Here is a 25,227-nt window from a genome sequence, read left to right as displayed (position 1 = left end):
TTACTTTTCAATTAGAATACGGAGTGCAATCCAGCTCTCTGAATCGTGATTTTCGATTCTTATTGGAATCTCATCGGAGAGAGCGCAGGCTTGTTCTCCATATCCTAACTGACCAGCACCGAGAGCTTTTCCCACACATTGCAACTGAAACAAATAGGGTAGGTGACTAGCATCATCTGGCAGTTGAAAGATGAAGTTTTTCAATCCTAATAGCAACATGAATAATATTGAAAAAATTAAAAATATTACTAAAAGATTTTTAAATGGAAAAACTTATTGGTACACTTTCCTGGTGACACCTCCAAGACTTCTACAATTTGCAAGCCAAATGGATGCTGCAGTGAAGACAAAGGGAAGAAATTCTACACTATGCAATTCACATCCCCCGTCTGCAGCTTGGTAAAGTTCCAACGGAAAATGCACCTAGTTACTCTACGGAGTAATACGACTGTAAAATAAAAATGTATACCATTTTTATTCAGTTGCAATGCGAAGGCAAAACAATCTTACTTTTCAATTAGAATACGGAGTGCAATCCAGCTCTCTGAAAGTCTGATAAGTTTAGGAACGAGCTCCTAGGCATTAACTGAACGAGATATAAAACTATATTTAAAATACAGTACGCGGCAAAATAAATAGTACTGAATAGATCTAGATTCCTCGTACCAAAAAAAGTTGATTAATAGCAAGCTGAAAATTTGTTAATAGCTTAACGATGTATAGTCGGACAAACTTTGATGTATGGGAACACTGGAACACGGGAAGTTTTAATTGTGCAACAGCTTAAAAATTTGGAACGTCAGACTACGAAAACGTTCCGTGTATTTTGTCGGACAGAACTTCCAATTGATTTGTTACCACTTCATTAAACTCTCATACAAAAATCCGACTGGTGTTTATCACCAACTGGGCATTTTAATGAGTGGAACACGAAGAACATGTCAAATGACAGGAATCATGCTGGTTAGTAATAGCAGTCTGATTTTTGCATGACAGTTTAATGAAAGGGTAACACATTACTTGGATGTTCTGTCCGACAAAATACATGGGACGTTTTCGTAACCCGACGTTCCAAATTTTTAAACAGTTCCACAATTAAAACTTAGCCTGTCCCAGTGTTCCCGTACATCAAAGTTTGTCCGACTAGACACCGTTAAGTTATTAACAAATTTTCAGCTTGCTATTAATCAACTTTTTTTTGGTACGCAGGATCGAGGACTAGAAATTTATATTGAAATGATTATGATTATTTATATATTTTTTATTATACATAATATATTCTTGCAATCATTATTCACGACGACGTTCTCGATAAAACAGGTGTTAAATATGCCTTCTGATACGAGAAAAATCTTTAATGCTAGTCCGCAATTCCGGAATGTCAGAACGGTGGATCGATCTGCCCCCTTCAGCATTCCTCATATGTATCTACGCATTAAGTGGCGTTAGGGCTGGTGAGTGGTGATCTCCCAAAATGATCACACAGTATTCGAAGAGACTACCTGGCTGTATGACAGGTTGCCCCGTCCTACTGAAACTATTGTTGATTTTAAGATGGGATCGTTTTCGTGACGTTTTCCGTATGACCGAAAATAGCACTTAAGGATAAAATAAGTTTCTGCAAAACTGAGAACCATCCTGAAGCACCTAACATTATAACACGATATTCACATACGTTATGACGATCCGGAAACTAAAATTTGGGGCATACGCACTTCAGTACTGTTTATTTTGCCGCATACCGTATAAGAACAGATACAACAAAAATACATTGTACCTGTCTTACAGTTTTTTCAGTATATCTTACCTCATGAAGAATTTCCGGATTTGGTTCATAACCTCCAAAGACAATCGAGTCCCCTTGTGACTTAAAGTAAAGATTACCATCATGATCTCTAATACTGGGTGTACCTTTTGCTGAGGGAATGGATCCTGTAACTACATAAGAATGCTTCATCGGAGTTAAGGGAAGGTCCAGACCGACCATTTGAGTTATATGTCGAGCCCAAGCTCCAGCTGCATTAACCATAATATTTGTTTTTATCACACCTCTTGATGTTTCTACCCCGGTTACTTTTTTTTCATTGTTTGGCGTTGGCGCGGTTAATACTTTTGTGACTCCCGTGTCTTCATATACCTGAAATTTGTAAATTTTTTGAAAATAAAAATATATAGATAGATAGCCGGCCTTTAAATTTGATAGTTTTTATGATTTTTTACATTTAATTAGTAGGGGAATTAATATAGAACGAAAACATGCATTGTTTCGAAAAAATTCAAACAAGCTTATATTTTTCTAAAACTTTTTTGTTAGTTTATATACATGTTTAAGTAAAAAGTTCTACTAGCAGATTCTGCCGCTAATTGTTTATTGATTTTTAAACAATAACAATTATTTAGTATAAATAATTTTAAAATTATAGTTGAATTCATCATTTTACTTTTGATCAAATATGTTTCTATTTTGTTTTTGATTGTGCTGAATCCGAATATGGCATTACAATTGAAAATTTTTAAACAGAAGCTCTTATACAGGATGTTTTCGTAGCTAGGAACCATATGAGAAACTTTTCAACGAAAACTTTTCGTTTATAAATTCGCAAAGTTTGTTCGTTCGTACGTCGCCGCTCCTGCAATATTTAGAGGCTACCTAGTGATGGATACCTATGTAGTTTTGTCTTCTAAATGCAAATCTGAAAACGGAATTTCGCTATCTCTAACCATCTTCGAGATATCCGACCTCAAATTCGTCATTGTGACGTCACAAGCCTTCTTTAAATATGTATTTTCTTTCGACATAGAAACGTCAACTCAACTTGTTTTCGTTTGCACGACTAAACGTCAACATAAAATTGAAATGTCAAATAAATAAATTTTATCGCCAACCGTTACTAAAGTCATTCATTATTGTACTCATTTGCCGCCATTTTCGGCAGTAAAGTAACACTTGATTGTACTGAAAGAAGAATTTTACTTTACCTGCCGCGAATAATCGAGATTGAATGTAAATGGTCAATGTCAGTAATCGATTATTTCTTTGAGTTAACTTACAATTTATTTACTTTAATTATTAAAAATATTGTACAACATTTACGACACTGTTAATTAAATTTATGTTAAAAAGTGAAATTCTGTAGTATTTTGTAATTATATTCATATAAAATAAATCAAAATTTTACCGATTTAGTAATTATTCAATATTGATAGCTATCGATTAAAAATCGAAAGCAGCCATCATGCAAAAGTCATCTGTCATCACTGTCATGAAATTTGTATTACGTCTAAAATTTAAAGAATTCTTAAATTGCAAATTGTAAGTAAGCATTAAAACCAATATCAAATTGTTGGCGATAAAATTTTGTATGCACCACGTCAGTAAAAACTCTTTATCGAACTCGTCTGTTATTCGCCTCACTCGCTATGCTCGCGCTCATAATATAAGACTCGTTCGATAAAAAGTAATTTTACTGACTTGGTACATAAATAACTATTATTTATTTATGTTAATGTAACGTTAAATTACAGTTCACTATTTTCAACGAAAACTTTGTTTATTTTGTATTTATTTATTTTTTCAATAAAATAGTTTAAATATTAACTTTCTGGTAAATATTTATATAAATAAATATAAATAATATGGTATATCCGCTTCGACATCACAGTCGGCTATAAACGCCTGTAGTCGTAATCATCACGGTCTGCCCGAGACGCTTGTTTTTTAGCTGTCTACTCAACGATATATTATGTAGCATCTTATAATTATATATTATTATATACAGCGTGTCTACTTAAGTTGGACACATATTATGGGAAAAATTTTTATTTTTAATTTTACGAAAAAAGTTATTTTTCATAAAAAGTTCTGTATGGTCTATCGAATATTCAACCATCAGATATCAAATCTATATTATACGAGGTATGCCAAAAAATATGAAATTCGATCAAGATTAAAGTATTTTTATTTTTCACAATACTGAAAAGTGTTATTGTAAAAAGTTGTTTGGGGTTAAAAACTATGTTTTTATATATGCAATTACTTGTATATCCTTCTAATAAAAAAAAATATTTGAAGATTCTTCTCAAATTACGGGTACCAATATCATTTTCGTTTATCATTCTTTTAATATTAATTTTACGAAGAAAAGTTATTCTCCATAAAAAGATCTGCATGGTCTAAAATCTAAGATGCAATGATCATATATCAAATTTTATCAATTTTATTCGAGGTATGTAAAAAATATGAATTTCGCTCGAGAGTAGATATAAATTAAGATATAATTGCATATTAAAACATAGCTTTTAATACTAAACAACTTTTCATAATAGAAATTTCCCATATCATGAATTTAAATACGTAAATAACCAAAGTTTTCGTTATGATAATGCTCGCATTTTCAGTTATCTTCATAAAATTCTCTGCATGGTCTAAAATCTAAAACTTAACCATCAGATATCAAATTTTGTCAATTTTATACGAGGTATGTCAAAAATATGAATTTCGTTAAAGAGTAATAGTACCTTTATATTCCACAATATCAAAAATTGTTGTTGTGAAAAGTTGTTTGAAATTAAAAACTATGTTTTAATATACAATTACATCCTTCTAATTAAAAAATGTTTAATTTTTTCTCAAATTACGGATGCCCTAATAACAATTTTCGATTTTGTGAAATATAAAGGTCCTTTACTCCTGCATGAAATTCATATTTTTTGACATACCTCGTATAAAATTAATAAAATTTGATATCTGATGGTTGTATCTTAGCTTTTATACGATGCAGAGTATTTTATAAAGAATAAAAACTTTTTTGAAAAACTGATAATAAAGAAGTTATCAATAGGTTCTAAGTTACGCAGACATACTGTATCAGAGCCCAAATTTTTTTTTGTTGAACATTACCTAATTATATTTTTTAAGCTTATTATTAAACGTATTTTGGGTAACTTTTACAGAAAAAAGTTTTGATCACTTTGTATAAACATTTTTTTAGCTGGTAATTTTCGGTTTTTATATTACATTTTTTTAGCTTTCTTAATTTTCTCAACAAGAAATTATTTATCTCATTTCATCTTAAGCTTTAGAAAAACACATCCAAAGTGGTAGTAATTCTGTAAAACTACGAAGTTTTCAAAAATTACATTTTTGAAACGTCGTCGCGTCGTATCATTTGAATTAAATCTTTGAGTTTTTTTTTTTTGAAGGAAACATCGTTTATAACGGTGTTTGAAAGGTAACTTGTACAAATTTGAGAGTTTTATAGGTAAAATAAATTGTATTAGTGGCACATTTTTAAATCATTTTTAAACAAAATTCATGGATGTCACACTTTCCGCCCACACCGTACTTATGCCCATACATTTTATTTCTTTTTATTATAACCATAAGATAGCTTAATTATTCTTCTTTCATGTCTAGTTTGTAAAATTTTATTTGATCCATTAGTTAAAGAATTACATTAAAATAACTCAACCGTGCACTTCTCCGAACGCTAGTTTACAGTGCACCAATGTGAGAAGGGTGACTTTAGCGTTATAAATAAAAAATTATAGAAGCTATAGATTTAATTTTAGAAAAATCTTTATATAAGGTTTTTTTGTAATATTTTCTGAATTTTTCAATGGTCAAGTCATTTTTTTTCCAAGATTTATATTTTCAGAGTTATTTAAAAAAAAACTAATTTCGCAGTTAATTTGTATAGCACCCACTTCTGGAGTCGAACTTTTTGTTGTGTTGTTTATTAAACCTTTCTTAATCAAATTACAAAAAGTTCTATCTTGTTTGATTTTTTTCGAAGTCAAAATCTCTATTGACTCCCTTATAGTTAAATTTTTGATCTCGTCCCCATTTTAAACTTCAAACATTAAGGATATATTTAAAAAGCTAGTATATTCCAAGTAACAAATAGAATGAAATGGATCACATTTTTGTAGGTTTTGGTAGTTCGGCTTTAAACTATAGTCAGGAGGCTGGTGTTTTTTGGTAATTATATAATTTAAAATATTTATTTTTACTTAGTCATATACCATTAAAGCAGAACATTTCCTATGTGCTAAAATTATTGTTGGCCATTTTTATTTACATTTGACCTTTTACGGGAACCCTTCCGTTTTTATAACATCATGTTGAACAAAATGTTTGTAATCTGAAGGTAAAACACACTACAGCGCAGCGAATTAGAATCACCTGGGATGTTTGGATACTGGGATATATTAGATAATTTTACCTGAGCTCCCCGATTTTTTGCTCCTTTGATTAATGCCGCACAATACATTGAAGGATCACAATGTCCATCACTGGGAGACCATAGGGCTCCGTAGAATGCTTTGGGGTCCAGAATTGATGCCAATTTTTTGGCTTCCGTGGGAGATATTATATGACTTTCTATATTTAATAAATGTCCAAGTGTATGAAAACGTTTGTATTCTTCTAACCTCTCCTACAAAATAAAACAAATTAATATTGTATTATTTATCGTTAATCTAACAAAAAAAATACTATTAGTATACAGGTATTGTTTTTTTCATAAAAGGAAGTATCCATAGTTCACAATAATGTGGTCTAGGAGTAAAAAAGTACCTACTCGACTCTAAGAATGTACCACAAAGTTTGTACAGATACAGGTACATTTTTAGAGTCGAGTACTTTTTTATTGTTTTTCTTCTTTAATATAAGATCGGTAAAAATATTATGTTACGCAGACGACGCAATATTGATAGCCTAAGAAGAAAGTCAACAGATTTAACATAAGAGCAAACGAATTCAATTTGACAAGTTCACCTCAGAAAACTAAAAAACCTGGTTGCACCAACAAATCTTAAGCTCCATCTTAGCCCAGCTCAGCTTATAGATAGGGTAAACTTTACGGTTTCACTCGTAACTCACTTACGTCTTACTTACGTTGCACCATAATTTTCGATTCTTATCTAAGCACGTCTTAACTGAGACCAAGTATAAGATGCAATCCACTTGGCAATCCATTGTGACAAGCTGAAATTTGATCTAAGACTCGAAGGTGCAATGCGTATTTTTCGTAAGCTGAGCTTAAGGCACATCTTAAGCTTAAAATCTGTTGGTGCAACCAGGCATAAAACCATAGTAATCAGTAAAGAACCAATCAGATGTAAAATAAAAATTGATGGCCTTAGTATTGAACAAGTAATGGAAATAAAATAGCTTGAAATTATATTGTCCAGCTACGGAGACCTGGATAAAGAAGTGAGAAATCAAGTACAAAAAGCAAATACACTGACAGGATGCCTTGCTACCACTATATGGCGAAACGGACATATTCACACTCAGATAAAGTCAAGAACTTTAAAGCCAGTGTAAGACCAATAATGACATATGCATCAGAAACTAGACCCGATACAGCCGCAACACAAAGACTACTGGAAACCGCAGAGATGAGAGTACTTCCTGAGAAGAATTACAGGAAATACGCTGAGGATCAAAAGAGGAGTGAAGACATTAGAAGAAAATGTACCATACAGTATTTAAACGAATAAACACTAAATAGAGAAAAAAAAATAATAACCACATATGCAGAATGGGGGAGACACGTGTGGTCAAAATAGCAAGAGATAAATTACCAATCGGTAGAAAGAGTATCAGCCGACCGCGCAAAAGATGGAGTGACAACCTTTCATAGAGGTATTAATCCGCCAATAAACAATTAGAATTGCTTATAAAGAGCAAGAAGAAGAAGAACGAATGGTCAGGTCACTTTACTAAAGATAACGATACTATATGTAGATACTATACAGTGAGCACGTAAAGGTTGGAATAAATTCATTTTCTCGAGAATGGACAATTTTGAAAAAAAATCCCGAAACAGGTCGATTTTTATTTTTAAATTACGACTTTTTGGCATATATATCATACTAGTGACGTCACCCATTTGGGCGTGATGACGTCATCGATGATTTTTTTAAATGAGAATAGGGGTCGTGTCATAACGCATTTGAAAGGTAATTTAATTTCTCTATTCAGTAATATAAACATTAACATAATATTTATACAGGGTGTCCAAAAAAATATTTTTTTGAATTAGATTTATTGACATAAAAAGAAGAATCTGTGTAATTTATTTAATTCAAAACACATTTTACTGCTATCAGAAAACAGGAAAAAATGTTTATTTGTTAAATACAAATATTCTTTTTTGCAAATTCAATATTAAAGCAGCCACCCACTTGCCTATTGACAATTTGAGCATTTAATTTAAGCGAAAGGCGATAAGTTTTTTCAAATTAACATTTTTTTTTTTGTTTTCTGAGAGTAATAAAATGTATTTTGAATTAAACAAATTATACATATTCTTCTTTTTATGTCAATAAATTTAGTTAAAAAAAATTTTTTTTCGACACCCTGTATAAATAATTATGTAAATGTATATACTACTGAATATAGAATTGAATTACCTTTCAAATGAGCTGTCACACGACCCCTATTCTCATTTAAAAAAATCATCGATGACGTCATCACCCCCAAATTGGTGACGTCACTTGTATGATATATATGCCAAAAAGTCGTGATTTAAAAATAAAAATTTACCTGTTTGGGGATTTTTTTCCAAAATCGTCCATTCTCGAGAAAATGAATTTATTCCAACCTTTACGTGCTCACTGTATGATAGAATATTGTTACGATTAAACTATTAGGCAGGCCGCACATCAAAGAAACATGAAACGTAAATTACGTTTCATGGAAATAAACCACTGCTAAAGAAATATATGTCCGGCTATTTATGAAACTCTCCGAAAATAAAAATGTGTCATGAGCATGAATCACACTCGTTTTATTGGTAGGCGGACTTTGAGATTTGTTTAGCAGTGTTTTCTTTTCATGAAACATGTTTTTCGTTTCATGTTTCATGTTTTTCGTTTCATGTTTCTTTGGTGTGCGGCTTGGCTTAGAGCAGTCAATGAGAGTATTTGACTCCGAATTCCATCCTACTACATCGATTTACTTGATATTTTCACAGTAAGTAGGGAATAGCTCAAGAAACAATGTCTACCCTATGCCGATGTGCGCTTTTATCTTGGGGGGTGGTTCCCACCCCTTCTCGGGGGTGAAAAATGTTTTGGTTAAAATAGCAACGGAACGGGCTACAGAACCTAGTTTTAAGCAAAAACTGTTCTATAATTATTTTTTGAAAACTTAATATTTTTGAGTTATTCGTCGTTAAAAATTGGCCATTTTCATTGAAAAATGACACCTTTTCGGACGGATTTTTGCGAATACCTTAAAACCTATGCATCTAACAAAAAAAAACTATATAAAATATTTCTGTAAGTTAAAAAAAAACAAAGAGATTCGTTCCTTCATAAATCTTCTAGTTAAAATACAAAGAGGGATATGGTAGGTAAGAAAAGTTTGTTTTTTGCTGCATGCTCAAATCGGTGTATTCAACTTGAAATAACACGGAAACTCGATTTTAGGATAAAAATAACTTTTGTAGTGCTTGAAAAGACCTTTAAAACGGGCAATACTAAATGTCGATTACATTCAAACTAAGCGAGATATTCTGCAAAAACGTTGATGACTAATGTATTTTAAGAAGAAATGTGAGAAGTATATTTAATCCCTCATCCATCAGAATTTAAATACATCGTTTTCCTTCTGCAATACTTTTTATTATAGTGCTATTTCTATGTTCAAAAAGTTGGACTGGATTAAAATGAATGGTTTTTGAAAAAAATAAGATCAAATTATAGAGCGCATTTTTAAATTTCCTTAAAAATCTTCCTTTTCCTCCATGTAACTCGAAAAAGATAAGAGATACGAAAAAAAGATACCACACAAAAATGTAGGGCTTTTTCAGGTAAAAATTTCCTTTTTATTTCTCATTATTGTATCTCTTATCATTTTCAAGTTACATGGAGAAAAAGGAAGATTTTTAAGAAAATTAAAAAATACGCTATATAATTTTATCTTTTTTTTTTTCAAAAAACATTCATTTTAAACCCGTCCAACTTTTTGAACATATAAATAAAAGGTATTGTGGAAGACAGTTTTTCTTAAAATACATTAGTTATCAATTTTGTTTGCAGCATATCTCGCTTAGTTTTAATGTAATAAGGTCTTTTCAAGCGTTACAAAAGGTATTAGTAGCATTATACACCTAAAATCGACCGTGTCTCTATTATTTCAAGTTGAATACACCAATTTGAGAATGTACCAAAAAAACAAACTATTTTCTCCTACCATATCTCTTTTTGTATTATAACTAGAAGATTTATGAAGGCAAGTGCCTCTTTGTTTTTTTATAACCTACAAAAATGTTTAAAATAGTTTTTTTAGTTAAATGCATAGTTTTTAAGGTATTCGCAAAAAACCGTTCGAAAAGGTATTATGTTTCAATGAAAATGGCCAATTTTCAACCACGAATACCTCAAAAAGTATTGAGTTTTCAACAAAAATTACAGAACAGTTTTTGCTTAGAATTAGGTTCTCTAGCGAATTCTGTGGTAATTTTAACCAAAAAAATTTCCACCCCTAAGAGGGGGTGGGAGCCACCCCCAAGATAAAAGTACACATCGGCATAGGGTAGACTTTGAATTAGGAGATAAGTAGAGGCTAGGCCCAAAATTTCATTAAAATCCATGCAGTAGGATAGAATTCGGAGGTAATATCCTATTCTTGTTCCCATTGACTGGCGTACTATGGAGTAAATAAAAAAATGTTTATTGACGACTTTAAAGAAAACTTACGATGGTTTACAATTATGAAGTTGATATAAATTTATTTAGCTAAACTAATCAGAAGATGTTTCTGAGGCAATGTTTTGTCTGCAATTATTAGTACAGAGGTGTAAAGATATGAACAAGGATGTCTACATATGCTTTGTAGATTACTCGAAAGGCTTTGACAATGTGAGATATGACCAATGACCAACTAATTGAAATTCTACAAAGCATATGAATTGATGATAAGGACACAAGTCTGTACTGAAATCAGACAGCCAGGGTAAAAGTCGGCAATGCGTCCACAGAGAGCATTGATATCAGAACAGGTGTGCGACAGGGATGTGTTCTCTCCCCTCTCCTTTTTAATATTTACTCCGAACACATTTTTACAAAAGCACTAGATGAAGCAAACGAAGGCATAAAAATCAATGGAGAATTGACAAATAACATCCGATATGCGGACGATACAGTCGTACTTTCCAGTAGTATCGATGAACTTCAGTATCTTATGGACAGGGTACAAAGAGCGAGTGAAGAAAGAGGACTTAACCTCAATATAAATAAAACAAAAGTGATGCTTGTCAGCAAAACTCAAAAACCTGCCAGATAATTGAAAATAAAAACCAACTAATTGAACACGTTGACTCGTATATATACCTTGAAACAGTCGTCAACTCGAAATGGGATCAAATAAATAAAATAAAATAAAAAAAATGGGACCGAAATACGATCTAGAATTGAAAAGGCCAGAGCAACATTTAACAACATCAAAAATATATTCACCCATTCCGAAATATCCCTCCCACTAAAAATACGGCTGCTAAAGTGCTATGTATTTCCAGTCTTGCTATATGGCGCAGAGGCATGGACACTGACGACAATATTATGAGAAAGCTGGAGGCATTCGAAATGTGGGTGTATCGACGTATCCTCAAAATATCCTGGACGACTCACACCACCAAGGTAGAGGTACTGCGCCGAATGGGAAAACAAAAAGAAATCTGTTTCACAATTAAGAAACGGAAACTTAAATACCTCGGTCATATTATGAGACATAATAAATATCATATACTCCAACTGATAATACAGGGTAAAATAGAAAGCAAACGCGGACCCGGAAGAAGAAGACACTCATGGCTTCAAAACTTACGCCAATGGTTTGGACTAACATCGATCGAGTTATTCAGAAACGCCGCAAACAAAATTAAAATTGCTATGATGATAGCCAACGTCCGCAACAGACAAGGTACACGAAGAAGAAGAATCAGAAGATAGATATAGTTCAAAAATAAAGTGTTTTTAATGCAAAAAGCATTGCAATAGATTATTCGAAACATTGGTGCAGTCCTGATACTCTGTTTACCCTACGTATAGTACAAACAAATATAGGATTCCTACTTGATATAACAATGTTGATCACTCTTTTGCCATGTAAAATTTGAAGTTTTCGGCATGAATCCGCACTAGGGAAAACGAGTTGCAATAGGAAATTGGAATTCGAAATCTGGTAATCGAAATTACAAATCATGCTTAATCATGCATAATAAAAGCGGTTTCATGACGATTGTTATACTCTCATGCACTAAAGCTCAAAAACATTTCGATTGTCGATTGCGTTCACGGGAAAGCTTTTGAAAACTATTCGGCAGCAAATATTTCTTGGTAATTTTTTCCGGAATTTTTTGTGGGGCTATTTTGTACAAAAAAAATTGTGGGGATTATTTGACCGGAATTTTTTGTGGGGATTTTTTGTCCGGGGATTATTTGTCTGGGGATTATTCGTGGGGATTTTTTGTGGCTTGTTTGTCTGGGGATTTTTTGTCTAGGAAAAACTTGTGGGAATTTTTTGTCCTGGATCATTTGTCCTAGTTTCGATTATATACCTATCGAAATTAAAAGGTACTATAAAAAAACTTTGAACTAATTTTTTGTACACATAGTAATAGTGCCAAACAATTTAAATAAAAATGTTTAACTGTTGATAATGTATTACTTACAGGAGTCCTGGCAATAAAAATTCCTCCCGACTGGGTCCATCCAGGGTTAACGCCAGTTTCTGCCTCTAAGCCCGCCAGAAGATCTCTGGTTTTCTTTAACATTATATTGTCCACGTCTGTCGCTCTCAAACTCCACACCAAAGCACCACTGTGCCATGTTGTTCCACTAGTTAATTTGTTTTTCTCAAGAAGAATCGCGTTTACTCCTAGTTTTGATAGATGGTACAGTATACTGGATCCTATGACACCGCCACCTTAAAAGAATAATTAAAACTGTATTACCAAAATGAAAATACAATATGTCGGTCATTTTAAAATTGAATTATCTCCTTTAGCCAGAAACACCAGAATTTTATAGATTTGTCCCGACAGCGTAGAGGTTTCAGTTTTATAGATTCGGAAATTTGCTATATTTATTCTCCTTCGTTATACTGCAGTCACTGAAGGTTTTTACCTCTGATTTCGTTGAACCTCCAACGATTTTTATGAAAATTGGTGAGTAATTAGAGGATACCTCAAGGAACAAAGGTGATATGATGCCAACTTGCGCTTTTACCCTGGGGTGGATGCCACCCCTTCTCGGGGGTGAAAATTATTTTAATAAAAATAATACCACAAGTCGATAGAAGGACAAATTCAAAGCAAAATATGTTTATAAAATTTGCATGTTGCCAGGACCAAAAGTGGGTCAAAAATTTTTTAAACGTTTTTTTTTTTGTTTTTTTCCTAAACTTATTTTTTTTGCATGAAACAAAGTTTTTTTAGGTTTTTTGGACCATTCCAAACAGAAAGGGTCTTTAGTGACATTTCTCTAAAGTTGATAGTTTTTGACATATAAGCGATTAAAAATTGAAAAATTGCGAAATTGGCCATTTTTAACCTTCAAAAACTATGTGAAAAACTGAAAATTTGAATGTTGCCAAGGTACGTATATCGAGTGCAGTTGACCCACTATATGGTAAACATCAGCCATTGTTTGTTGAGTACTAATACCTCAAAAATAGTGAATTAGCATCGTTTAAAAATAGTGAAAGTGGTCCAGCAAGAACATTACACTATCCACTAGCTGGGTAAGTGTTTGCCAAATTCAAAGTGTCCAAATAGACTATTAATTAGAATTAGAATTACACAAAGACTATATAGACTTTTTATCAGCAATTTATTTTCAAATGTTTTTATTTTATTATTCTTGGCTGCGACTCAATTGCACTAGACAAGAAATATTAATCATCCATTTATAAAAATGTTTTTGGCTGGAAATGGGAACGGATCCGGTCCAGTCAACAATATATATAATGCACAAATGAATCAACCCTCAAATACAATGATACCAATGCAACCAAATCATCAATATATGCAACAACACAACTCTGTATCAGCAGACATGATGCACTATTATCAAAATCAATTCCCACCTCTTCCAAATATGTACACTCATCCATCTAATTTCCAAAATTTATCCTTACCTCAAATGAGCCAAAACTCAGTTCCTCCGCAGCCAGAGATACACTCAAAAACTTTCGAAGAAGGAATAGATTATTCCCTACCGTCCTCATCAAGTGACGATGAAAACATGGAAAGTGATGCAAATGCTTGTCCGTGGCAACAACTAAAAGAGTCGAGATCAAAAAGAAAACGTAGAAAAATAGCAGAAACTACTGAGCAAGGTGCTTCAGTAAGCACATCTAATAGGTTTCAAACTCTCTCAGAAAAAAACGCAGATACAAACCAAATCCATACCAGTAAAAGAAACGATGACAACCCAAATACCCAAACGAAAGATCCCAAGCCGCCCCCTATTTATGTTTACGGAGTAATAGACTACAAAACAATGACTGACTCTATAGCGCAAGTTACTGAAGATGAAACATATTATACTACCACTCTTCCTGAAAATGTTGTTAAAATAAATGCTAAAACACCTGATTCTTATAGAAAAATAATAAATTACATGAGAGAAGAAAAAATAGTACACCATAGCTATCAACTCAAACAAGAAAGAGCATATAGAGTCGTCCTAAGAGGTTTACACCATTCTATACCCTTAGAGCAAATAAAATCTGAATTATTAAGGCAAGGCCACACAGTCAGAAATGTTTTAAACATCCGGCACAGAGTAACAAAAGAGCCCCATTATTTTTCCATAATTTTTTTTTCTCGTCGAGAACCATTATAACCATTATTTTTCGTCGATTTGGAACCAAAAAATAACAATAATAAAGTTTTTAATGTGGAATTTATATACAATACCAGAATTAGAGTAGAAGCTCCGAAACACAAGAACACCATTGTGCAATGCACTCGATGTCAGGCATACGGACACTCTAAGTCATACTGTTATAAACCTTATAAATGTGTTAAATGTGGAGGATCACACGACACCAAAAGTTGCACAAAGCCGAAAGACACACCTGCAACATGTACTCTTTGCAAGGGCAACCACCCAGCGAACTATAAAGGCTGCACTGTTTATCGAGACTTATTAAAAGCAAAGAACAGGAATAACGATACAACTGGACCTAGAAACACCCAAGGATACATAAATTCCAATCCAGCACTGCACCAAATGACTCAACAATATGCGCAAAATGGAATGAATTATGCTCAAGTAACCTCAGGAAACATCAACAGACCAAATAATGGTGAAGATTTAACACACATGATGTCAAGCTTCTTAAATGAATTCAAAAATCTATTTAATCAACTTCTGAACCAAAATAGCATGATCCTGAACATGCTAACAACGTCATTAGTAAAATAACGAATTAATGGCTCCATCAATTAGAATAGCCGCCTGGAACGCCAACGGGCTACCAAACCATGTACAGAAAATCACAGCATTTTTAAAAGTAAATAAATTAGATGTTCTTCTCATCTCAGAATCACACTCAACCGAAAGAACAGTAGTAAAAATCCCTTTATACACAACGTACCTTACTCATCATCCTGATGGAACTGCTCACACAGGAACAGCAATTATTATTAAATCTTCTATTAAACACTATTTCCTAGAAAATTACGCCACACCTAAAATACAAGGAACCATACTAAAAATAGAAACATTTACATGGCCACTTGCCATTGCAGCAATTTACTGTCCTCCTAGACACTCCATATCAATTGAAGAATACGAGACCTTTTTTCAAGAACTAGGACCCCGATTTATAGCAGCTGGAGACTGGAACGCCAAACACACCGTATGGGGATCGAGGCTTATAACAGCAAAGGGTAGAAATTTATTGGCGTGCTCGCAGAGAAATAATTTAAACTTCCTTTCGACAGGTCAGCCAACGTATTGGCCGACCGATCAAAACAGGATTCCTGGCCTGCTAGACTTTGCCGTTATCAAAGGTATCTCAAATATACATTACAAAATAGAACCCAGTCTTGATTTAAGTTCAGATCACACCGCAATAATCATAACACTAAATACAACTGTAATTTGGAAGGAACCTGTGGCAAAACTCTGCAATAAAAGAACCAACTGGGAACAATTTCAAGCTATTATTAACACAAATATAAACTTAAAACATTGAATTAAAGAACCCCATGAAATAGAAAAAGCAGTGCAACATTTAACAGAAGTAATACAAGATGCTGCATGGAAGTCAACTCCAGATGATAAAAAAATTACCACCCATGATCATAACGTTCCTTTACAAATTAAAGAAATTTTAAATGAAAAAAGAAGAGCTAGAGCCAAATGGCAGCGGTCAAGGAATCCCCGGGATAAAACACAATTAAATCGGTTAACACATCAACTGCGTACAGCTTTAATCTAGGCCCGTAATGAGACTTTTAAATATTACATCTCCAACCTAACACCTAATGACCATTCATTATGGCAAGCGACCAAAAAATTCAAGAGACCAATAACATCTATTCCACCAATTATAAAATCGGATCTAAGCTGGGCAAAAACTGATGAAGAAAAATCAAACACATTAGCACAACACCTCGCCCAGGTATTTAGTCTACATACAGAAGTCAATGCTGAAAATGAAGAAGTATACACATTTCTCGACGCTCCTTGTCAATTATCACTACCACTGAAACCATGTACATCAACAGAGATCTGGAAGGCGATAAATAAAATAAACCCTCATAAGGCTCCAGGTTATGACTTAATTAATGGTGATGTACTAAAGCATTTGCCTAGAAAAGCGATAGTCCTGCTAACTATTGTATATAACAGCATGATAAGACTGTGTCACTTTCCTATTCAATGGAAATACGCACAAATAATTATGAATGCGAAACCGGGCAAACCGCCTACAGAACCCTCCTCCTATCGTCCTATAAGCCTTCTACCAATAATGTCAAAAATTTTCGAAAGACTTCTTTTAGTCCGAATTCTTGAAAGAATAAACATAAATAACATAATACCTAACCATCAATTTGGCTTTCGACAGAACTACTCAACAATACAGCAGTGCCATAGGATTGTAAATTGTGTAAAAGAAACTATAGAGGGAAAGAAAATGTGTGCGGCAGTATTCCTTGATGTGGAAAAAGCATTTGATAAGGTGTGGCATAAAGGCCTGTTGTATAAAGTGAAAAATAATATGCCTAATGAAATTTACCTGATATTAAAATCATATCTGAACGAGCGATTTTTCCAAATCAAAGTAAATACCTCACTTTCCAAATATCATCCTATACAATCCGGAGTACCTCAAGGTAGTGTCCTCGGTCCCTTCCTTTATCTCCTTTGCACTGCTGATATACCTGCTGATGATGACATTACTATGGCCACATTTGCCGACGATACAGGAATCCTTACATCAGACGATAACCCAGATAGAGCTTCTAACAAACTGCAAAACTATTTAAGTTCACTTCAAACATGGTTAACAAAATGGAAGATTAAAGTAAACGGTGAAAAGTCTTCACAAATTACGTTCACAACAAGAAGGATCGACTGTCCACAGGTTCATATTAACAACATTCCTATCCCCTTAAAATCAGATGTCAAGTACCTGGAACTCCATTTGGACCGAAAGCTGACATGGAAGAACCATATCAAAACCAAGAAAACTCAACTAAATTTAAAAGTCAGACAAATGTATTGGCTGCTAGGTAAAAGATCCCAGTTATCATTAGAAAACAAAGTATTATTATACAAAATTATACTAAAGCCGATATGGAGTTATGGTAAGAGTTATGGGGCTGCAGCAAACCGAGCAACACTAAAATACTACAAACTTTTCAATCAAAGACGCTGCGCATGATAGCGAATGCACCATGGTACGTCTCCAATATAACTATCCATAATGACCTTGGGATACCATTCATCGAAGATGTTATTAGACTACAGGCAACCAAAGCCCAAGAAAGAAATTTCGCCCATGAAAGTCAAACTATTCAACAACTCTACCAGCCGCCACTTGTGGGAAGAAGACTGAAAAGGACACGGCCAGAGGACCTAACTGCTTAGGTGTATTGGAGAACCATCGATGGATGGTGCCCAAAGCATGCCAGGATTCAAGACTTTGCTACTATTTGCTAAATACTCTGTGTTGTAATTGGAGTAGATTGTAAATTTGCACTTAATAAAATGAAAAAAGAAGGTACGTATAGTCCGTCCGCTATAACTTTTCCCATTCGGTACGTTTCATTTTCAATCAAATTAAGTCAAAACATAAATTGAAACGAACGTCGATGTGTATATACATTTTGTATACTGTATACTATATACGACACACATCGGCGTACGTTTCACTTTCTGTTTTGACTTAATTTGATTGAAAATGAATCTTACCGCATGGGAAAAGTTATAGCGGACGGACTATAGATATTCTTTAAACATCGATTGATGAAATCCCGAAGAGTTTTTTGCAATACAATATTCAAAACTCCTTTGTTTTTTAATTTCTAATCAAGCGTGCGCGACACTATTTTCCACCGACAGTATATGGTGTAAATGAAAGGATAAATAAATTCGTTATTTCGTAAACCGGCGACTTTAAGGAAAAATCCCAAAACAGGTCGATTTTTATTTTTAAGTTATGATATTGTGGCATATATGGGATACTAGTGACGTCATCCATCTGGGCGTGATGACGTAATCGATGATTTTTTTAAATAAGAATATAGGTCGTGTGCTAGCTCATTTGAAAGGTTCTTCAATTCTCTATTCAGTAATATAAACATTTATATAATTATTTATACAGGGTGTCCTTCTACTTCTTTTTTTGTCAAATAATTTAATTTAATAAAAAAATTTTGGACACCCTGTATAAATAATTGTGTAAATGTTTACATTACTGAATAGAGAATTGAAGAACCATTCAAATGAGCTACCACACGAACACTATTCTCATTTAAAAAAATCATCGATTACGTCATCACGCCCAGACGGATGACGTCACTAGTATACAATATATGCCACAATATCATAACTTAAAAATAAAAATCGACTTGTTTCGGGTTTTTTCCTAAAGTCGCCGGTTTACGAAATAACGAATTTATTCCTTTTATTTGCACCATACCTGTATACACATGCAACGGTGAAAAATAGTGTCGCGCACGCGTGATTAGAAATTAAAAAACAAAGGAGTTTTGAATACTGTATTGCAAAAAACTCTTCGGGATTTCATCAATCGATGTTTAAAGAATATCTACCTACCTTGGCAACATTAAAATTTTAAGTTTTTCACATAGTTTTTGAAGGTTAAAAATGGCCGATTTCGCAATGTTTCAATTTTTAATCGCTTATGTCAAAAACTGTCAACTTCAGAGAAAAGTCACTGAAGACCTTTTCTGTTTGGAATGATCCAAAAAACCTAAAACAACTTTGTTCCATGCAAAAAAAATAATTTTAGGAAAAAAAACGTTTAGAAAATTTTTTACCCACTTTTGGTCCTGGCAACATGCAAATTTGTTAAAAGGGGTCTTTTTTGCGTAAGATTGTGCAAAAAATCCGAATCGGAATATTTTTCCTAGCGGATGCTCAGTGGCTTTCTGGACTATAAGGGGTTTTTCTAGTAAGAAGTTTATTTCATTTTTTATTAGCTTAAATTTTGGTAATTATAACTTTTTTGTAAAAACTTATAGTTTTTGAGTGATTTATGAAAAATTAGTTAAAAACATGCATTTTTCTCACGAAAAATTAAAATCTTTGATCTTTAATAAGTCAAAAAGGTTTGATTTATTTTAATAACTTTATATGACAAATTTTGCTTATAATTTGTCCCTCTATCGAATTATGGGGCTATTTTTAATAAAATAATTTTCATTTACGAGAAGGGGTGGCATCCACCCCCAGGATAAAGGCGCAAGTTGGCACCATGTCACCTTTGATCCTTGAAATATCCTCTAACCACTCACCAATTTCATGCAAATCGATGAAGGTTCAACGAAACCGAAGGTAGTAGATCATATCCACCTTCAGAGACTGCAATATTAGTTACATAACGCCTGTCCATTGTATATCATGCAATGCTAGATTATCCCGACGAGCACGTAAGAAGATTGCACTGCGATCTATTGTGGTCCTCTAGTCGTAGATTACTTTCTCTAGCCTAATCCTATTTAAAAGGTAGCTTCGAGACCGAACCTTCCATGTAGCTATTTGCCGGCGGATTTTCTTCTCCCAAAGCAAAGAACCGCACATTTGCCAGACTGTCTCACTGATATAGAATGTGCTTTGCTGTTTCTTCTTCCAGTTTACCGAATCTTCACAGGTCATCTGAAGATCCCATCAGCTTCAAGTGCCTGTTCAGCTTACAGTATCCTGTTAGCAGACCTTGACTGTTTTCCTGTCTTTGCTTATCAGTTCTGCCGTAAATTTTGGCGAATGTTCTTGAATGAGCTGTTCTGCCTGTCTTTGTCCTTGTGAATTCCTCCACCAGTCTAAAGATTTGTGAGCAACCCACTTTTTGTAGCCGTTCTTATTACTGCCCACCACAACCTATCCATTTCTTTAATTTAAAACGGCATTTAATAAGAGTTTTTAAAACGAAATTCTTGACACATTTAATTTTATTCTGCTACTATAAATATTTTTTTCTACGCATTTATTAACAATCTGTATTACATATTCTATGAGTTAATTTGATAACAAATACCTACAATAACTTATATCACCTATAGTATTGTACACTAAAATGGCATTATGAGGTACATCACCCAGCGGTTTCACCTCAGTTTCAGCGAAGATCTATGGGCCATAATCTTCGCAATCTTCTGTTGTTTAGTGGCTGCAGTAGTGGTAATATTAATTGGTTGGGGTGGCCTTCCAATTTCTCGTGGTGTCTGTTGGCTCTTTCTTGAATTACTGTGCTGATTGACGGGATGTTTAGGCCTCTATGAAGGGTTTGGTTGGAAATGTACCACGGGGCATTTGCGATGGTGTGTAGAATTTTTGATTGAGTTCTTTGGATAATTTTTGTGTTTGATTTGCTGGCACAACTCCATAGTTCTATACCGTACGTCCATATAGGTTTGATGACTGTTTTATAAATCAGCAGTTTGTTCTCAATTGAGAGTCGAGATTTTATACATATAAGCCAATTAATTTCTTTCACTCTCAACTCAATTTGTTTCTTCTTCTTTAAAATGTGTTGTTTACAGTTTAATTTAGAATCAAGATGAAGCTCCAGGTATTTTACGATATTCTGTTGTGGTATGTTGACTTGATTAAGGCTAATATCTGAGCATTGGTCTTTCCTTAGTATGAAAGTTATATCTGTTGACTTAGTTTCATTAGCTTTTATCTTCCATTTCTTTAACCACTGTCCAATTTGGTCTAGGTGTTCTTGAAGTTTTAATACTGCAGCTGTTGGATCCTCTTCATTTGCAAATATTGCTGTGTCATCAGCGAAAGTTCCAATGGTGGTTTGTGGAGAGGTTGGTAAATCGGATGTGCACAGTACATAAAGAAGTGGACCCAATATACTACCTTGTGGGACTCCTGATTGAATTTTGTTACGGTTTGATAGTTCATCCTCCACTTTAGTTTCAAATTCTCTGTGATTTAGATATGATTTTAATAAGTCAAAGTATTTGTTGTGTATAAATTTTTTGATTTTATAAAGTAATCCTGGGTGCCATACCTTATCAAATGCTTGGCTGATGTCCAGAAAGGCTGCTGTGCAAACTGTTTATTGTCCAAAACTCTATTAATTACATTTGATATGCGATGGCATTGTTGCACTGTAGAATGAGCTTGCCGGAATCCAAATTGGTGTTCTGGGATTATACAATATACAAATTATACAATAAATCTTGCAGTAACAAAGAAAACAGTAACTGTGAAATTGTTTTTATCAACTAATTATATAATTGAATGTCTCATGTAACCTCTTAGTAAAGGCTAAATGGTAAACACAATTCATGTTTTTTATACAATTTGAAGATATAAAATATTACAAAAATTTTGAATCTACTTAAAATAATTTTATTTATTTATCTATTTGAAAATAATTATAAAAATATTCTATTTTTAACGAAAATTATGATAATTGAATATGTCGTACGATAAAATTTTAATAAATACACCGATAATTAAATACTGGATTAGTTTACTCGCGTCAATTCTTGTTTGTTTTAATAAGAATGCAGATTACAGCAGAAGCTTTGAACTTTGTAACGATTATGTAATAGATTTCTGTAACTATATTTACACTAAGATATTAATTTGACGTTTTTGCAAATCTATACTCGGTATTAAACAATAATAATTATAATGATCCAATTTATGAAGAACACATTAAATCTTGTGAAGAAAGAAAACAACATAGGTAACACCGAGCAATCCAGTAATGCTCAGAACAAGGGATTTGAACATGACAACAATACCATATACCTTTGTGTAAATCACTCATCAGAAAAGTTAAAGAGGATAGAAAATATACAAAACATTACAACAATATTTAAAATATCTAACGACCTAAGATCTGTTCTGTCCAAATATACCAGAGCATTTAGTACTAAAAACACTGGAATAAATGGATTTTTGAATACAGCACCTAGAGACTTGAACTTTTTTGCATTGTATTCAGGATGACTTCAGGAAAAAAGTCTACAACAGAAAAAATTGTTAAAGTGTATAATTGCATTTTAAAGTGCATAACATGCCTCCAAAACTGAATAAACATGTCAAAATCAGTATATTAAGGGCCAGATTTTGTTATTCGGGGAGATTTTGGTGTTACTGAACACAAATACACAATCAGAACCAACCACCGATGCACCTGGTGCCCAGGGTTACTGCTAAGGTATGTCATTGGAGTTTCGAGGGTTTTCGGCACTAAATTAATGAAAACAGATTACTCGAGGGTTTCTGGGATCTCTGAACACGAATACCTCATCAGATCTGACCCCCAGAGCACCTATGCCCTGGGTCACTGCTGTGGCACGTCATCTTCTGGAGTTTCGAAGGTATTCGGCACTAAATTGTTACAAACAGGTTGCGCTCCAGGGCATTTTGGGGTTGCTGAACACGAATATGATATCAGAGCCGATCCTGGGTACACTTAGTGCTCAGATTAACTGGTATGCACGTCATCTAGAATTTCGAGGGTTTTCTGATTTCGTAGGTCGGTTGTGATGGCGTGTTTGCATTCAACAACACCAAAAACCCTTTAGTAAACTATATGCTCAATTTAGTGTCAGAAAGCATCGATAGTTCAAAAGTTGGCATAGATATCAGTCACCCTGGACACTAGGTGTTCCGAGTGTTAGATTTGATGTTATATTCGTGTTCAGCAACCCCAAAACCCCCAAATAATCTGTCTGTGTCAATTTAATGCAGAAACCCCTCGAAGCTCCAGATGATGACATGTCTCAGCAGTGAAAAACTCCCCGAATAATCGGTTTGTATTAATTAAGTGCCGAAACCCACGAAACTCCAGACGACGTGCCTTAGTAGATGATTAGTAGTAACCCTTGGCATAAGGTGCTTCAGGCGTCGGATCTGATTGCGTATTCGTGTTTAGTGACTGCAGAATACCCCTGAATAACAAAATATCGCCCTTAATATACTGAGTTTCACATATTTATGCACTTTTGGATGCATGTTATGCACTTTAAAATTCAATTAATATACATTTCCACCCATTTTTGTATTGTATACTTTTTGACCTGAAGTCATCCTGAAGACAATGCAAAAAATTTCAAGTCTCTAGGTGCTGTATTTAAAAATCGATTTTGTGCTTAGGTCTTACTGGCGGATCCAGAAATTTTTTTGGGGGGTCATGGATCTTGATGGTGATTACTTTTCTCTGATGCAAGGTTACTTTTACTCTTACCATCAATAGGATAAGTGGGTTTTCAAAAAATTTTGGGAAGGAGGATCATAACTCCGTGACCACCCCTCTGGATCCGCCAGTACCTGGTCTAAAAGCCAGACTAAACATCTAACACGAGAGATCAAAGAATTATATGGTAAATGGTACTAATTACCTTTTAATTTTGTTTTTACACTGCAATTATTTCTTCAAGCTTTGTTTTCAGATCCAAATAATAGTAGATAGGTATCTACAAGATAATAGTTTCCCAATAGCTTTGCTTTTGTTTTTAGTTAGATAAAGATAAAAAAACTTAAGTATCACTTCTATAAATTGCACTACTACCTACTTCACTCATTTCATTGTTTTGATCAGACTGTTAATATTAAAAATACTATATTACACAAACTTTACACAATAATTTCGTTGTTTGGTTTTTAGATTTGAGATAAAGCACCCCGCAACACTCTTATGAAAAAGTGGTCCCGGTCAAATTTAACGAAACTTTGGTCAATGATAGTCCTCAGTGAGTAGATTAAAAAAGTCCATGGCACCTAGGTCTGAAAAACTGTTATTCTCGAGCTACAGCCTTCTGAATTTCTTAAATTCAGGTACTCGGTTTACGTTAATTACTTTAAGTTCACTAATTCAGGGTCAAGTAAATGAAAATATCTATTACTGAAAGAAGACAGACTCATTTTCTTCATCCATATTTGCGTGTTGCATATGAATTCGTGGTCAAAAATAGATGTATTTTAGTCTTCAGAAAACCTCCTAAAAGTCCTCAGAAAACTGAAGAAGTTCGATAGAAAATGAGCTTCTAGAGTGACGTAACAATTCTCATGTTTTCATGAATGCTTCACACTTATCCAATACCAGCATAGCTGCAGTTCCACCTTATTCTTAGAAAACTACTGGACAGTGGCGGATTTAGGGGGGGGGAATAAGGGAATTCCCCTCGTAACACGGTCCAGAATTAAAGAAAAAATGTTGAAACATGATTATTACACGTTGAAATACGTTAGCTTACAGGCAGCTTACTACAGACAGACAAATTCAACCCAACTAACTCGACAGTTAGGAAAATTAAGGGAACTTATTGCACATGTTATTATCTATGCCTTGTAGTTTGTGTTTATCTATTGTATGTATTTAGGGGTTGGTGTTTTATTGGAAATCGCTCTCCCAAGGCAAATGTTCCGCCACTGGTACTGAAGCGCAATAAGAAAATTGACGAACAACCACAATAAGTGCTGCTAGATCAGAACAAGACACCTCACGTTTTCACGCATGTAGAATAGAGTGCCTCT

At 33.7% G+C, this 25,227-nt stretch overlaps 1 protein-coding gene across 1 annotated transcript in view; it reads right to left on the bottom strand.

The window, feature by feature from the left end:
* LOC126884307 (sarcosine dehydrogenase, mitochondrial) overlaps nt 1-25,227 on the bottom strand; it is an 81,146-nt gene that overhangs the window by 32,099 nt on the left and 23,820 nt on the right. The window contains exons 2-4 of the mRNA XM_050650244.1: nt 12,687-12,940; nt 6,225-6,437; nt 1,808-2,137 (exon numbers count right to left, since the gene is read on the bottom strand). Coding sequence (XP_050506201.1) covers nt 1,808-2,137; nt 6,225-6,437; nt 12,687-12,940 — 797 coding nt within the window. The remainder of the gene's footprint in view (nt 1-1,807; nt 2,138-6,224; nt 6,438-12,686; nt 12,941-25,227) is intronic.

Source organism: Diabrotica virgifera, chromosome 5 (genome assembly GCF_917563875.1).
Source record: "Diabrotica virgifera virgifera chromosome 5, PGI_DIABVI_V3a".
In the NCBI taxonomy this organism is placed as follows: Eukaryota; Metazoa; Arthropoda; class Insecta; order Coleoptera; family Chrysomelidae; genus Diabrotica; species Diabrotica virgifera.
The sequence above is the reverse complement of the archived record's forward strand: the minus strand, read 5'-3'. Positions and strand labels throughout refer to the sequence as shown.